At 62.3% G+C, this 14,460-nt stretch overlaps 9 protein-coding genes across 9 annotated transcripts; 6 read left to right on the top strand and 3 right to left on the bottom strand.

The window, feature by feature from the left end:
• Positions 1–262: 262 nt before the first annotated feature.
• MICPUN_93721 (predicted protein) lies at positions 263–2,608 on the top strand (the record flags this gene model as incomplete). Its single annotated transcript, XM_002500543.1, has 2 exons — positions 263–388; positions 596–2,608. 2 exons carry the CDS (start codon positions 263–265, stop codon positions 2,516–2,518), a joined length of 2,049 nt encoding a protein of 682 aa, XP_002500589.1. The 3' UTR covers positions 2,519–2,608.
• A 220-nt stretch (positions 2,609–2,828) lies between these two features.
• On the top strand, positions 2,829–3,275 carry MICPUN_57089 (predicted protein; the record flags this gene model as incomplete). The annotated part of the gene is made up of 1 exon (XM_002500544.1): positions 2,829–3,275. The coding sequence occupies one exon, from the start codon at positions 2,829–2,831 to the stop codon at positions 3,270–3,272; it is 444 nt and encodes a 147-aa protein (XP_002500590.1). The 3' UTR covers positions 3,273–3,275.
• Positions 3,276–3,306: 31 nt separating this feature from the next.
• On the bottom strand, positions 3,307–4,952 carry MICPUN_90282 (predicted protein). Its single transcript, XM_002500964.1, has 2 exons — positions 4,872–4,952; positions 3,307–4,600 (listed from the first exon to the last, which is right to left on the bottom strand). Exons 1-2 carry the CDS (start codon positions 4,934–4,936, stop codon positions 3,358–3,360), a joined length of 1,308 nt encoding a protein of 435 aa, XP_002501010.1. The 5' UTR covers positions 4,937–4,952; the 3' UTR covers positions 3,307–3,357.
• A 277-nt stretch (positions 4,953–5,229) lies between these two features.
• Positions 5,230–7,090, top strand: MICPUN_93725 (predicted protein). The gene is made up of 3 exons (XM_002500545.1): positions 5,230–5,357; positions 5,504–5,572; positions 5,672–7,090. Exons 2-3 carry the CDS (start codon positions 5,516–5,518, stop codon positions 6,362–6,364), a joined length of 750 nt encoding a protein of 249 aa, XP_002500591.1. The 5' UTR covers positions 5,230–5,357; positions 5,504–5,515; the 3' UTR covers positions 6,365–7,090.
• Positions 7,091–7,468: 378 nt separating this feature from the next.
• MICPUN_57093 (predicted protein) lies at positions 7,469–7,918 on the top strand (the record flags this gene model as incomplete). The annotated part of the gene is made up of 1 exon (XM_002500546.1): positions 7,469–7,918. The coding sequence occupies one exon, from the start codon at positions 7,469–7,471 to the stop codon at positions 7,916–7,918; it is 450 nt and encodes a 149-aa protein (XP_002500592.1).
• A 17-nt stretch (positions 7,919–7,935) lies between these two features.
• On the bottom strand, positions 7,936–9,786 carry MICPUN_52280 (predicted protein; the record flags this gene model as incomplete). Its single annotated transcript, XM_002500965.1, has 1 exon — positions 7,936–9,786. One exon carries the CDS (start codon positions 9,784–9,786, stop codon positions 7,984–7,986), a length of 1,803 nt encoding a protein of 600 aa, XP_002501011.1. The 3' UTR covers positions 7,936–7,983.
• Positions 9,787–10,222: 436 nt separating this feature from the next.
• MICPUN_57095 (predicted protein) lies at positions 10,223–11,248 on the top strand (the record flags this gene model as incomplete). Its single annotated transcript, XM_002500547.1, has 1 exon — positions 10,223–11,248. The coding sequence occupies one exon, from the start codon at positions 10,223–10,225 to the stop codon at positions 11,246–11,248; it is 1,026 nt and encodes a 341-aa protein (XP_002500593.1).
• A 1,417-nt stretch (positions 11,249–12,665) lies between these two features.
• Positions 12,666–13,454, top strand: MICPUN_107940 (predicted protein). The gene has a single exon (XM_002500548.1). The coding sequence runs from the start codon at positions 12,706–12,708 to the stop codon at positions 13,267–13,269; it is 564 nt and encodes a 187-aa protein (XP_002500594.1). The 5' UTR covers positions 12,666–12,705; the 3' UTR covers positions 13,270–13,454.
• Positions 13,455–13,462: 8 nt separating this feature from the next.
• On the bottom strand, positions 13,463–14,365 carry MICPUN_57097 (predicted protein; the record flags this gene model as incomplete). Its single annotated transcript, XM_002500966.1, has 1 exon — positions 13,463–14,365. One exon carries the CDS (start codon positions 14,363–14,365, stop codon positions 13,463–13,465), a length of 903 nt encoding a protein of 300 aa, XP_002501012.1.
• Positions 14,366–14,460: the final 95 nt, after the last annotated feature.

Below are 14,460 nucleotides of genomic sequence, written 5' to 3' on the forward strand. Positions count from 1 at the left end.
CTTGGGAATCATCACAGCGACGCAGTCATGCATCTTTCCCCATCTTCCTATTTGTCCATTTCGAAATAATGTGTACTGAATCCGCTGTGCACTCATAATTCAATCATCCGTCACAGGTGATCGTGGGTCGATTTCGAATCGATCGATCACGGCCACCCGTTGCGCGACGCCTTCGCGAGCTCCAATGGCGAAAATATATATATTGACTGCGCGCCCCCCCGCGGCGGGAAAAGCAAAAGGGCTGGGCGACACCGCAGGGAAAATGACCGCGGAAACCCAGCAGGCTAACGAGCTGTACGAGGCGAAAAATGTCCTCATCACGGGTGGTGCCGGGTTTATCGCGTCGCACGTCGCGATCCTGTTCGCCAAGAAGTACCCCCAGTACAAGGTGCGGCCGCGGGCCCCGTTGAAGCGCGCCGCCCCCGCGCGCGTGCGGGCACGAGAGGCGTCGCGCGCGCCTCACGACGGGTTGACATTCACCCGGGGTCGATTGTTAGCCACAAAGTGACCCGAACACGCGCATAACGCACCGCGATCTCCGCATCTCGCCACCCGACTCACCGTCCTTTTTCCCCACGCCGACTCCAACCGACAGGTCGTCGTCGTCGACAAGCTCGACTATTGCGCCAACCTGAATAACCTCCGCTCGATCGCGGGGCTTCTCAACTTCAAGTTTGTCAAGGGTGATGTCGGATCCGCCGATCTCATGACCTACGTCATGAGGTCCGAGGAGATCGACACCGTGATGCACTTTGCTGCGCAGACCCACGTCGACAACTCGTTCGGCAACTCGTTCGAGTTCACCGAGAACAACATCCGCGGTACCCACGTTTTGCTCGAGACCGTCAAGACCCTGGGTACCATCAAGAGATTCCTCCACGTCTCCACCGACGAGGTCTACGGCGAGTCCTCCTACGAGAAGGATGAGGCTAACGTTGAGGCGGCGTCCCTCCTGGAGCCGACCAACCCGTACTCTGCCACCAAGGCGGGCGCTGAGATGCTTGTCATGGCCTACGGCAGGTCGTACAACCTCCCGTACATCATCACCCGCGGTAACAACGTGTACGGTCCGCACCAGTACCCGGAGAAGGCCATCCCCAAGTTCATCATGCTCGCGCAGAGCGGCGGCACCATCCCCATCCACGGCGACGGCATGGCGACGCGTTCGTACATGCACGTGTATGACGCGGCTTCCGCATTTGATACCATCCTGCACAAGGGCGCGATCAAGGGGGTTTACAACATCGGCGCGCACGAGGAGCGCACCGTGCTGTCCGTCGCTCAGGACATCGGCAAATCTCTCGGCAAGGACATCTCCAAGACGATCGTGCACGTCTCCGACCGCAAATTCAACGACCGTCGCTACTTCATCGACTGCAGCAAGCTCCTCGCTCTCGGATGGACGCAGCAGGTGTCGTGGGAGGAGGGACTCAAGGAGACCATCGATTGGTACACCAATAACGGTCAGGCTAGCGGTTACTGGGGTAACCTCAGCGGCGCGCTCGTGGCGCACCCGACGGGGGGTAAGCCCCAGCTCGAGGGTGAGGTGTATCAGAGCCTCGAGGAGATGATGGCAGCGCAGGAGAGGGAGCGGGCGGCTGAGCGCGAGGAAGGGAAGGGGGAGAAGAAGCCGATGTTCCTCGTCTACGGCCGCACGGGCTGGATCGGCGGTAAACTCGGCAAACTCCTCACGGAACTCGGTCACGACTGGTGCTACGGCAGCGCGCGCCTGCAGGACCGCGTGGGCGTCCAGGACGACATCAAGCGCTCCAAGTGCACGCACATCCTCAACGCCGCGGGCGTCACCGGACGACCCAACGTCGACTGGTGCGAGGACCACAAGGTGGAGACCATTCGCGCGAACGTCATCGGCGTTCTCCAGCTTTGCGACGTCGCCCTCGAGAACAACGTCCACGTCACCAACTTTGCCACCGGTTGCATCTACAAGTACGACGACGCGCACACCATCGGAGGCGTCCCGTTCACCGAGGAGGACGACCCCAACTTTGGGGGTTCGTTCTACTCGGAGACCAAGTCGTACATGGAGATGATGCTCAGGCACTACCCCAACGTGATGCAGTGCCGCGTGCGCATGCCCATCGACGGGGATCTCCAGAACCCGAGGAACTTCATCACCAAGATTGCCAACTACGCCAAGGTTGTCAACATTCCCAACTCCATGACGGTGTTGGAAGAGTTTGTCCCGATGGCGGTCGAGGGCGCCCTTCGCGGCCTCACCGGCGCGTACAACTGGACTAACCCCGGCGCCATCTCCCACAACGAGGTTCTCGAGCTGTACCGCGACTACCTGCACCCCGAGTTCACCTGGGAGAACTTCACGGAGGAGGAGCAGGCGGAGGTCATCAAGGCTCCGAGGTCCAACAACACCATGTGCGACAAGAAGATCCGCGCCGCCTTCCCCCAGGTGCTCGGCATCAAGGAGTCCATCATCAAGTACGTGATGGAGCCCAACAAGAAGGCCGGCATGAGGGCGCCCATCAAGCGAGAGATCAAGTGAAGAGCGAGTATATTATCGTTATTACGAAGGTAGCGCGGGGCGCATCCCCAGAAGTTTTTATTTCAGCCGAGCTGAGCCGCTTCTGCCCCGATCAACTATGATAAATTGCGACCGCGAAAAAAACGCGGCGACGGGACAGGATAAAGTTGCTGCTGACTCAGGTGCATACGGCTGGCCGAGAGTCGGCGTTGGCAGCCACACAAGCACGCGCAAGACCCGCGCGCAGCTCACACATCGTGAAAGCGCGAATCCGGCCTGGATCCGTATCGTTCGCCTCTCGTCGCCCCGCTCCGATAGCAAGTGAAACAAGATGCTCGCTACACGTGTCGCTCCCAGCGCCGTTTTCCTGCGAGGGGCAGCCGTGAAGTCCTCCGCTCGCCCCGTGCGCGTTGCCGGTCGCGGACCAGTCACCACCCAGGCATTTTTCGGTGGCTTCGGCGGCGGCGTCCCCAAGGCGAACGGTCAGCCCATGATTTGCATCGACTGCGGCTACATCTATCGTGGAGACTTCGACGCACTCCCCAGGGACTACAAGTGCCCCCAGTGCAATGTTGGGAAGAACCGCTTCAAGGTGGTGGAGCAGGCGGGATCCTCGTACGCCAACCTCGCCGCGCAGAAGAAGGCGAACAAGGCTGCCGCTGCCAAAGCCAAGAAGGGCAAGGGCCCCAGCCCCCGCGAGTTGGCCAAGCAGAAGTTGCTCGAGGCTCAGGAAGAGAAGGACAGGAAGAAGGGCGGTGGATTCTTCGGCCGTTGATAAGAGTCTTGAGCGTGGGCTCTTGTACTAACATAGCGGCGTAGCTGTTCGCTCTCCCATTCTTTTTAATACCAAAGACAATCTATCAATCGAGAACCTTCGACACGATTCCTGCGCCAACCGTGCGGCCACCCTCGCGGAGCGCGAAGCGCAGGCCCTTCTCCAGGGCGATGGGGGTGATGAGCTCAAACACGGCGGTGATGTTGTCACCGGGCATGACCATCTCGGTGCCCTCGGGGAGGGTGATGGTGCCGGTGATATCGGCGGTGCGCATGAAGAACTGGGGGCGGTAGTTGCTGAAGAATGGGGTGTGACGGCCGCCTTCGTCCTTGTTGAGGACGTAAATCTCAGCCTCAAACTTCTTATGCGGGGTGATGGAGCCGGGCTTGCAGAGCACCTGGCCGCGCTGCACCTGGTCGCGCTTCAGGCCGCGCAGCAGAAGCCCGCAGTTATCGCCTGCCTGACCCTGGGTGAGGGACTTCTTGAACATCTCCACGCCCGTCACCGTCGTCTTCTGCGTCGGCACGATGCCAATGAGCTCCACGTCCTCGCCCGCCTTCACGATACCCTGCTCAATGCGGCCGGTCGCCACGGTACCGCGACCCTGGATGGAGAACACGTCCTCCACAGGCATCGAGAACGGCTTGTCGAGCACGCGTTCGGGGGAAGGGAACGCGTCGCACGCCTTCATCAGCTCGAGGATGGCCTCCTTGCCCAGCTTGTCGTCGGTGCCCTTCAGCGCGTGCAGCGCGGAGCCGCGGACGATGGGGATGTTGTCGCCGTCGAACTTGTAGAAGGAGAGCATCTCCCTCAGTTCCATCTCCACCAGATCGATCAGCTCCTCGTCGTCCACCATGTCAACCTTGTTCAGGAAGACCGCCAGGTTGGGAACGCCGACCTGGCGCGCTAGGAGGATGTGCTCGCGCGTCTGCGGCATTGGGCCATCCGCCGCGGACACCACCAGGATGCCGCCGTCCATCTGTGCGGCGCCGGTGATCATGTTCTTGACGTAATCCGCGTGGCCGGGGCAGTCGACGTGGGCGTAGTGACGCTTATCGGTCTCGTACTCGACGTGCGAGGTGGAGATTGTGATGCCGCGAGCCTTCTCCTCGGGAGCCTTGTCGATCTGATCGAACGCAACGACCTCCGCGCCGCCTATCTCGGCGAGAACCTTGGTGATGGCGGCGGTGAGGGTGGTCTTACCGTGGTCAACGTGGCCAATGGTACCGATGTTGAGGTGCTCCTTGCTGCGGGAGTTCACGTCGTACGCGCGCGCGGTGCGCCACAGCGCAGGGGTGGTCTGGCGCCAGCCGGCAGCCCTAGACGTACTGCGAATCGGGAACGGGGAGGGTGGCGACGGTCAGGTTGAGGTTGAAATCCATGGGGTCGAGAGGTCGAGCACGATGGATCCGATGTTTCAGTCGCTCGGCGTGCTCAAAGGCGGCGCGCAAACGCGACGCCGCGCGCGGCGGGTCGCGATCGTCCCTCGTGACGTGCACGTGCCAGAAAACCCATAACGAGGGGGAGGATTCTCGCCGAAACGACGCGATTCGCGCCGCGACGAGACGCGCGGAGGTCCGGGGTCGAACCGGGACTCACCCTTGGTACACCGGGGCGGCGGCGCGTGCGACCGTAGTCGCGAGCCTGCGGAGAGAGGAAGACATCCTTCCCGTGTCCGGTCGATCGCGTCAAGCAATGGCTCGTCTTCACGCGTTAACGACCGCCGTCCTGGCAGAGGAGATGGTGATGCCAGCGGGGCGGTCAGGTTTCTGTTCATCACTTTGAAAAACGAAGAGCTCAGAGCGCGGAGAGCACAGTAGGCTGACGAGGAGCGACATGGCTCCCGAGATGAAAAGAAGGAAGACGGTCTCCTTGAATGCTATCGTCGCGAATAATGCATTCAGCGAAGGGCGCGGCAAATCCCGCGGGAGCGCGAAGGCGGTGAAGAGGGAGCGAGTGAGCGCGACCGGATCTGAGAGAAGAAGGGGCCCCGACCCCGAGGAGATCGTGGAGGACAAGCCCGTTATCGAAATCGAAGACGACGACGACGTGTTCCCGGACGAAGACCCCGACCCGGCGGCGACGGTACGCGAGCGCTACCCGCGGCTGAACCCTTCGTCGGGTCTCGATACCCCGTCGACACCCCGTCTCGTCTCCCTTCGTGGGGTGCCAACCTCTGACGCGGAATAGACGCCTGACCAACCCCGCCCCCACGCTCCCATTTCACGCAGGCTCAATTGTACATGTCGCAGCTTGAGTCGTACGCGACGCAGACCAACGTTCAGAAGCTCTCCGAGGAGGTGCGCCTACCAGTCCTCGGTTCAAACCCGCGAACCAAGATCTGACAAGAAATATGGGCACCCCGGCTCACGACGTTCCCGCGCCCACCCGTTTAACAGGAGAAACACAAGCTCGTCGCCGAAGTAATGCGGTACATGCTCTTCTCGCAGTACCGCGACGGCGCTCCGGTGACCAGGACCAAGCTCTCGGAGCACCTCTCCAAGATTGCGCCCGAGCTGAAGCGCGCCAAGGTTTCGTCTTACATCGTCGCCGAGGCGCAGGTCAAGTTTAACGAGATCTTCGGCATCGAGATGAAGGAACTGTCGCGAAAGGCGCAGAAGAAGACCGGGGCGGCGAGGACTAATCTGCAGGCGTCGGAACCCACCAAGGAGTACGTGCTCAAATCCTTGTTGCCGTCGAAGATTCGCAGGCAGTTCATCGACCGGGAGGAGGATCACACGTTCCGCGGGTTTGTCATGGCAGTTGTCGCACTCGTCTCCGTCAGCGGCGGCGAGATCGAGGAGCAGGTCCTGTGGAAGCACCTGGCGAGACTTGGGGTGAGGCACGACGACGAAGCACATCCCAAGCTGGGCAACGTGAGGGACACGCTCAACAAGTTGTGCTTGCAGAGGTACCTGATGAAGGAGAAGGGTGTGGGCAGCGACGGCAAGGATACGTTCAGGTATTCACTCGCGGAGCGCGCCATGGACGAGCTGCCGACAGAGAAGGTGGACAAGTACGTGACGGAACTGATGCGGGGGCACAATGACGAGGACGGGAACGCAGCGGGAGAGAACGGCAACACCACGTGAGGCCTTGGGCGCGACAACGGTTGATAGCTCCTTCGGAGAATGCGATGATTTTAGGATGAATAATTACACGAGATAGATACAGCACAACCCAGCGGGTAATATGTAATATCGCGGGTCGCGCGAGGCGCAAACGCCATCACTTCTTCTTCTTCGCATCCTCTTTCTTTCCACCGTCGATGAGTTCCATCACGCCGTCGAACAGCTTCTTGGTCCACAGCAGCTGAAGCGTGGTGAAGAATACGTTTGCGAGCAGGACACCCGCGGTGATATACCCCGGGTACTGCTCCGGAAAGTTCCCCGCCTTCAGGATCCCCAGGCCGTCCTTCCACACCGTGATGGCTGTCCACACCCACAGGATGTCACGCACGATCAGGAACAGTACCCCGAAGGAGAGCTTGGAAGCGAGGTCGAGCCACGGGAACCGCTTGGTCAGCTCGGGGTAATACTTGCAGATGTCCACGATGACAAGCGGTACAGACGACACCTCGGCGACGCCCATGAAGTATACGCCGTAGTAGTGCATGTAGGGCATAGTGATGGCCCAGTAGCACAGGAGCGCGGCGAGAAAGTGGTGCGCCAGCATCTCCGGCGCGGCGGTCTCCTTGTGAAGCATCGACGCGAAAAAGTCCCAGGTCTGAAACGCAAAGTTGCACTGCAGCACGTTCCTCGCGTGCGGGCTGGTTGCGTACAGCCTCTGCTCCTTGGTGGTGAAGTCGTCGAGCTTGAACCACCACGCCGTCGCGCCCTCGTACGCGCAGTAGGAAAGGGGGAAGAAGGCCACGATCTCGAACGCGAGGAGGAAAGCGCCGTGCTTCTTGATGGTCTTCGGGAACATCATCTTGAGCAACGGGAACAGCAGGACGAAGCCGACGGTCATCCCGCCGAGCCAGGTGGGCACGACGCCGTCGCCCCAGACGGCTTCCCACGCGTCGACGGTCTCATACACACTCGTCGATTTCTTTGGCATCGTGAATGGATCGGTTCGGTGCGCGTCAAAGAGTGGCGCGAGTCGGGGAGGCTGGCGGCAGGTGAGTGCTTCTCTTAGGTCAAATTCGAGAACAGTTTTCCCGTCCGCAGCTTCGGCAGCCACAAATTTCTGCGCAGATGTCTTCGTCGGACGTGAAGCACCTGGCGGATCCGAGTAGTCCCGGGGCCGGGCGCTTCACATTCGTGATCAAGGGAAAACCAGAGCCATGGACTAAGTTCAGGAAGCGCGCGAGCGGGGAGAAGGACGTGCCGGAGCCTGAGAACGAGGCGTACGTCGCCTACGAGATACGGTTCTTCATCGATCCCTACGAGCTCGAGCCACCGAAGCGCAAGGCGAACACCGTCGGCGTGGAGCGCTCTAACGGGACGATGATGTTGTGGCACACGTACGTACCGGAATCGCAGAGGGGTAAGGGAATAGCGGAGATAATCGTGGAGGAGGCGATGGAGTGGGCGTCCGCGAACAGCCTCAGCGTCGACTCTTCGTGCTCGTACGTCAACGAAACCTTCATGAAGAGGCCGCACAACAGACAAAGGTGGAAGCACATAATGATCCGGGACTATTAGCGCGAGTAGCACGTCGTCGACGACATCTTTAGCCCGTCGTTACACGATAATAACATAACGAGTAATCACATCTGGCGGCACCCCTGCGCGTGCGGGGAGTCGAGCGCGTCGATCACCTCCTCGCACGTTTCCACCGCGCCGTACACCAGCCGTTTCCGAATGATGGCCGCCTCGGGGGTGCTGGCGTTGGCGATCACGGGCCCACCGACGCGCCTGTGCCGCGGGGTGTTCATCCACACGCCGTCCCTCATCATGCGACGCGCCAGCACCGCGTTCGCGGCGTCGAAACTCCCGTCGCTCACCTCGCTCCCATCCGCCGGGGTATGCGTCGCCGTCCTAAACTCAAAGTCGCTCGACGGCGGTTGCTGGACGTCGCCGCCGCGAAGCGCGGGAGGGGCCGTCGCGGGGGGCGCGGGAAGCGCCGCCGCCGCACGCCGCCCGCGACGTGCCGAGCGTCGTGCTTCGTCGTGTTCGACCAACGCCGACGCCTTGGGCGTCTTCCTGAACATGCCGAGGAAGCCCCGCTTGGTACGCACCACGTGGAGCAGCTCGGCCACCTTCTTCCGCTCCGCCTCGAGCTCCTTCGCCGCTTTATCCGCCGCGGCGACGGCTCGATCCTCCGCGTTGGACAGGTCTTGGTCGAGGTCCGCCGCCCGCTGCTTGAGCTCCGCAGTCTCCCTGGCGAGTTGGTCTCCCCTTCGCTCCGCCGCGTCGAGGCTCTCGCGAAGCTCGCGTTCCGTCGCGACGGCCCTCGCGTGCCTCTCCTGCAGCAGCGCGCCCTCCTCCATCAGCGCCCTCTGCGTGTCGTCGGCTTTTTGCCGCGTCTCGGCGAGTTCGCGAACGGCGTCGTCCAGCTCCCTGCGCACGCGTGCGAGGCTCGCCTCGGCCTCGTCGGCGCGAGCGGTTTCCTCCTCCGCCGTCTCGCGCACAGAGTCGTACTTCATCCTCAGCGCGGAAGCGCTGATCTTCTCGCTGGCGAGCTCCTGGGTGCGACGGTCCAGCTGCGCGGATTTCTCTTCGAGGCGTTTCTGCAGCGCGTCCGCCCTGCCTCGCGCCTCTCGCGCCACCGTGCACTCAGCCTCCAAAAGCCGGTTGGTCGCGCTGAGCTGCTCGTCCTTGGCGCGCATGGCTCCCTCCATCATGCGGGTCATGTCGTTCATTTTCTCCTGCGAGAGGTCGGTGGACTTGGAGAACTGCTCGGCGACGGACGCGATCGAGCTGGCGAGCGACGGCTTACCGAACCATCCCACGCCCACCTTCTTCGACGCGCCCGAGTTTGCGGTGGACGGCGTTCTCGCCGAGTCGTTGGCGAGACCCGACCTCGCCGACCCGGCGCTGGACGCGGGGGAAGCCTCGTTCGCGATGGCGGACACCGTCAAGGGACTGCCGGGAGTTCTCGCGGCGGGTTGTTGCCGGGACGCGTTCGGTGAAGGCGTCGCCGGCGCGCGAACCGGGGTCAGACCCGGCGCCAGGAGCGCGTTTGCAGCCTCCTGGCTCATCGCCGGAACCGCACCCTTGGTCTTCACGGCCGGGGTGAAAGCGCGCGGGAGGGTGGCGAGGGACTGGTCGAGCCCCGCGCGCATTCGCACGTCGTTTACGAAAGCGTCGGCTTTCGCTGGCGAGTCCGCGACGAGGAACACCGCGCGCCACGGCGTGCCGAGCTCGAGGTAGACGCAGCAACCCTTCATATCGGAATCGCCGTGGAAGTTGGTGGAGGACACCGTGGCGCTCCTCACGTCCGCCAGGGAGATCGTCGACCTGGTCTTGGCCTCGGCCTTGTCTCCCCTGATCTCGACGATATCGCCGGATGCGTCCGCCTGGAACCATCGGCGCTTCCATCGCTTCAGGTGCTCGGATCGCTTCAGCATCCATAATCCGTCCGCCAACGGGCCGCCCGCGGGCGGGGTTCGTTTCCAGGCTGATCCGCGCGTCTTGACGCGGATCGACCCGGCGTCTCCAGGACGGAACGATGACGCGAACGAATCTTCTGTGATTTCATTCGACGTGGACGCGCTCGCTATGGCGGCCGAGAGCGCCATCGTCCCCGTGCACGTGCACGCGTTCTGTTATTTCAAAAACCTCGGCATTGGCACTGGGGAACGTTCAGTAAAAACCTCACTTCGGGCGGGAAAAAAGGAATAAAATCTTCAAGAGTCCTATGAGGAAACAGTCTGTCAAAATCCTCAGGCTTCGGCAGGGTGTCGTCGGCACAAACGGCTCTGTCCGCGCCGTTTTCTTGGACCATCATCACAGGCGAAGCTTTCAGAGAAGCGGCACCGTCCAAGAGATTTCCGCTCCACTCATATGGGGGGCGCGGAGGGGGCGTCGGTTGGAAGTCGCCCGGCCCCGGCCGATACGGGCGGGTTCGGCGGTGATGTACCATCCACCTCCGACGGGCACCCTCCAAGCGGCGAGCGCGGGTCCAAGTCGATGACCTCGATGGACTTCCTCCTCCGCGGGGAGAGCGTCAGGTCTAACCCGTACCTGCGCGCGTTCGCCGCGTCGGGGCTCCCCGAGGTCATGATGGCGGACGATAACTTCAGCAGCTGGACGAACATCAAGGGACGGGTGCTCAGGAAGGAGATTGCCGAGGCATCGGCGGCGGCATCGCGGATTCCACGAGCGGTCGCCAAGGCTCGAGGCTTACCCGCCGCCGCCGCCGACGGAACCTGCGCAGACGACCCGCTCGGCGATGGCGACGGCGTCGTGCTCTTCGACCTCTGCTCGGGGAAAGGTTTCACGTCCATCTTCCTGTCGCATCGATATCCTAAGGCGCGCATCCTCATGTTCGACTTCGACCGCAAGATGAACCTCAAGCACCTCCCATCGCTCGCCCCGCGCGTCTCGTTCCATCGGCTTAACCTTTACGACGACGAGGTGGAGCGTTTGGTGTCTGACGCCGTGATAAGTCACGGTGACCGCGGTTCGTGCGTCGTGGGCGTCCACCTTTGCGGTGATCTCTCCAGGCGTGCAATCGAGCTGTGGGACCGGTGCGGAGTGGACGGCCTGGTGCTGTCTCCGTGCTGTCTGGTCAGGGAGCTCGCCGAGGTCAAGCGACCTCACGGCACGTTTGGCTACGGCATGGCCCGGCTCGCGAAGCGAACCGGGTGGAACTCGTACAGGCTGTGGTGCTTGTTCCTGTGGAACCACATCGGCGTGATTGGAAGCGACGGGGACGACGGGGATGTGCTCGTTCGAGACGGGGACGACGGGGACGGCGGTCGAGGGACTCGGCACCGGCGCGACCTCAACTGGGACGACGACATGATCTCAGAGCGAAACGCGTTCCTGTGCGTGTCCAGAGCGTCGGCGTGTGTGCCGTGCGGGTGACGCGGGGCGCGCCGGTTTAGCGATTAGGATTCGTAGATGATAGGTGGAGCGATTTAGACTCGCTCCGTCGTCGCGCGCGCTCGGGTGTCTCCATCACCAAACGCGTGGACATAACCGCAGATACTCCCGTCAGAATATTCTCCGAGCCAATCGGGACGCGGGATGCGCCATCTCTCGATGTCAGCGGAGCAGCGGGACCTCTGTCTGGGTTTTGGGACGTTTTGGCGGTTTCTGAACCGTGAGGCGTCCCTTCGTTTCCTTTTTTTGAACGGACGGGGGTTTTCTTTTCGCGGGATTTTTCGCGGGGTTTTCGGGTAGCGGGGACCACTTCCATATCCGCGCCCGCCTGCAGCGCACGCGCGAAAGGAAGGACCCGGACGCGACAGAGAGTGGCCCCGAGCTTTTTTCAGCCACCCGCGTCGGTTTCGCGCCGCTCGGACGCCGCTCGCGCCGCATCTGAGGCCGAGCCTCGAGATCGAGCCGCTTGGGTTATTCCTTCCATCTTGAAAACCTTGTCTCGGGATATTATCGTCCCAGACAACGCGGTTCGAATGGCGCACTCCGCGGCTACGTCCGCGGAGACGGCCCGCATGGAGGGAGGGCTCTTCGACGCGTACAAGGCCATCGCTACGAGCCTGGAAAATGTCGCGGCGATGAACCAGCCGCCGGTGTTCGAGACCAACACGAGGATCCTGGCGAACCTATTTGAAGTTTACACGTTCAAGACGGAACGTGCGTTCCAAATGCTTCAGGAGCACTCGGCCGCGGGGGCTTGCGGCACCGAATCCCTGCACGAGAGCTTCCTGTGGGCGGCGTGCGGCGCTATCTCCAAGATGTTGACCGGGGACCTGGCCATCGACGAAGACTACGAGAGCATCAGCGGCTGGCAAGCCCCGCTGGCGTGCGCCAGGGTCGTGCTCAAAAAGGAGTCCGCGTCGAAATCATCGATGTTGCAAAACCTGGTTCAACTGCTCGACTGGGTGGTGCGCGACACCACTTGTTGCTTCAGCGACGCCTCGGTGGACGCCATCTTCGGCGTGATTCAGGCTCTGGTATGCGGACCCGCCTCATCCTCTTACATCACCAGAGAGATGAGCCCAGGATTCATGACTGACGAGTGTGGCGGCGACGTGCTCAAGGTTTGCGAGCAACACAGAGTGTTTCAGCTTCTTTGGGAGGCGGCGGATCAGTTCGAGACCCGTCCCAACGTGGCAATCCTGGCGGTCGAGGTTCTCTCCGCGACGATTCGCGGGCACTGGGCAGACGAGGTAAAGCCCGTGAAGGGCAGGCACGAGGCCCGCGTGGAGGTGGTGCTCAGCAAGGAGGATGCGGTGAGATACGGTGACCTCTGGGGTAAGGGTGTCTTTCGAACCGGTGCTCAGCAAAGGCAAAGGAAAAGCAGCCCAAAAGCCCTCCTGAGTTGGGTGCGCGCGGAGCGGTTGAAGCGACTGGGTGAGATGGTGGCGTCGTACGCGGGCAGTGACGACGTCGAGAACAACGAGCCGTCCACGCCGGAGCAGGATAAGGAGGTTGCCGGCGTCGCGGGTACCACCGGTTCCAGGGGCGAGGAGCGGGTGCGGAACAGGGCTCACGAGTACCACCACGCCAGCGAGGACCTCTTGGAGTCTGCGCTTCGCCTGTTCGGGCAGCTCATCGAGCACCTACCGGACGCGAGGGACGTCGTGAGCCACGAGACAATGAAGGCTCTCATGGACATTCACGAGTCGGACCGGTTCTCTCGCGAGCAGCGCAGCCTCGCGGAGCAGACCATGCAGCTGATGGGATGCCCGACACCTGGGTCCAGCGACGATCACGCGCCGGGTGACCTCTTCGCCGAACACAACGAAGGATCCCGCGAGCCGTTCATGGACGATGATAAGACGGTCGCGTGGACTGCGCCGATGTCCCACGCGACGCCCTCGAAGCGAAGCCGCGAGATTTTCGAGTACCGCGAGAGTTCCAAGTCGGAGGGGTTGCTCGACGCTTGCCTCGACGACCTTCCTCGAGCGACGCCTTTTTGACGAAAAAGTGGCGCGACCCGACGAGCTGGTACGACGTCAACGTCGTTTCCGTCGCCGCAGCGAACGCGACGGTAGCGACGCACACGCAAGTTCGCACAAGTCACATATAGGTGTTCATAGGTGTTCATAGGTGTTCATAGGTGCATGATAGAAGTAGGATGTTGTACAACAAGAAAGCCAATGCGAAAGAAGTTCAGTCGGAAGGTTCGAACCCCCCCCGCAGCCTCGACCGAATCCTCGCCCTCTCCCGCCCGTCCAGACAGTTGTAATGATACGCCACCTGATCTTCCGGGTATCTCGCCGGGTGACCCGGCTCCACCGCGTCCCTGACCGCCACCCACAGCCGCCACTGACCCTCCGACGGACCACCCGGCGCCTCGTACCCGTCGAGCGCGTCGTCGAAAGCCTCGTCCACCCGCGCCCTCGCGGATGGATCAAACGCGAGCGGGTTGGGCGGCGGCCGGGGCTTTTGACCGTCGCCGGGGCCGCGCGCATCGTCGAGCACCACGACGGCGCGGAACGCCAGCCAGGGTCCGAGCGTGGGGTGGATGGAGAGGTGCGAGCGCTCGTCCAGGTGCGCCACCCCGGCGACGTGAGCCATCCGCTGCACCGCGACGAGCCTCCCGGGCTTGGTCTCGTGCGCGTAGAACACCCGGCGGATCTTACCCCGGAACACGCGGTTGACCTCGATGTCCACGTACGTGTCCACCGGGTTCTCGGCGTCGCCAATCTCCGGCCTGGCGTTGTGCGCGTCGCAGAAGACGGGCCAAAGGGCTGCGCTGTTCCCCACGAGGATGACGAGGGCGTCCTCGCCCATGGCTCCCCCTGGGGCGATCTTCGCGGAGTCCGGGGCGATCTCGTTGTACCACCGAAGCTTCAAAGGCGCGACGATGTCAAAACCGGCGGCAGCAAGCTTTTCCTTGGCGTCCGCGGTGACTGTCTTCCACGCGTTGTTGCGCCCTGCCCCGCCCGCATTACGCATCCGACTGATGAACAGGCGCCACGCGACCGCGACCGCGACGCCGACGGCGCCCGCGACCGCAGCCTTCGGCGGTCCGGTTTCATCCACCTTGACAACCGGTTCGGGCTTCTTCATCCTCACTGAGATGAACTCTCCGTCCCGGGGACGTGCGCGAAAGTGTGGTGAATGTGAAAGGTTTGATTGTGATTCGGCTGACGTGGGCAGGTCAG

This window comes from Micromonas commoda, chromosome 3, assembly GCF_000090985.2.
Source record: "Micromonas commoda chromosome 3, complete sequence".
Classification (NCBI taxonomy): Eukaryota; Viridiplantae; Chlorophyta; class Mamiellophyceae; order Mamiellales; family Mamiellaceae; genus Micromonas; species Micromonas commoda.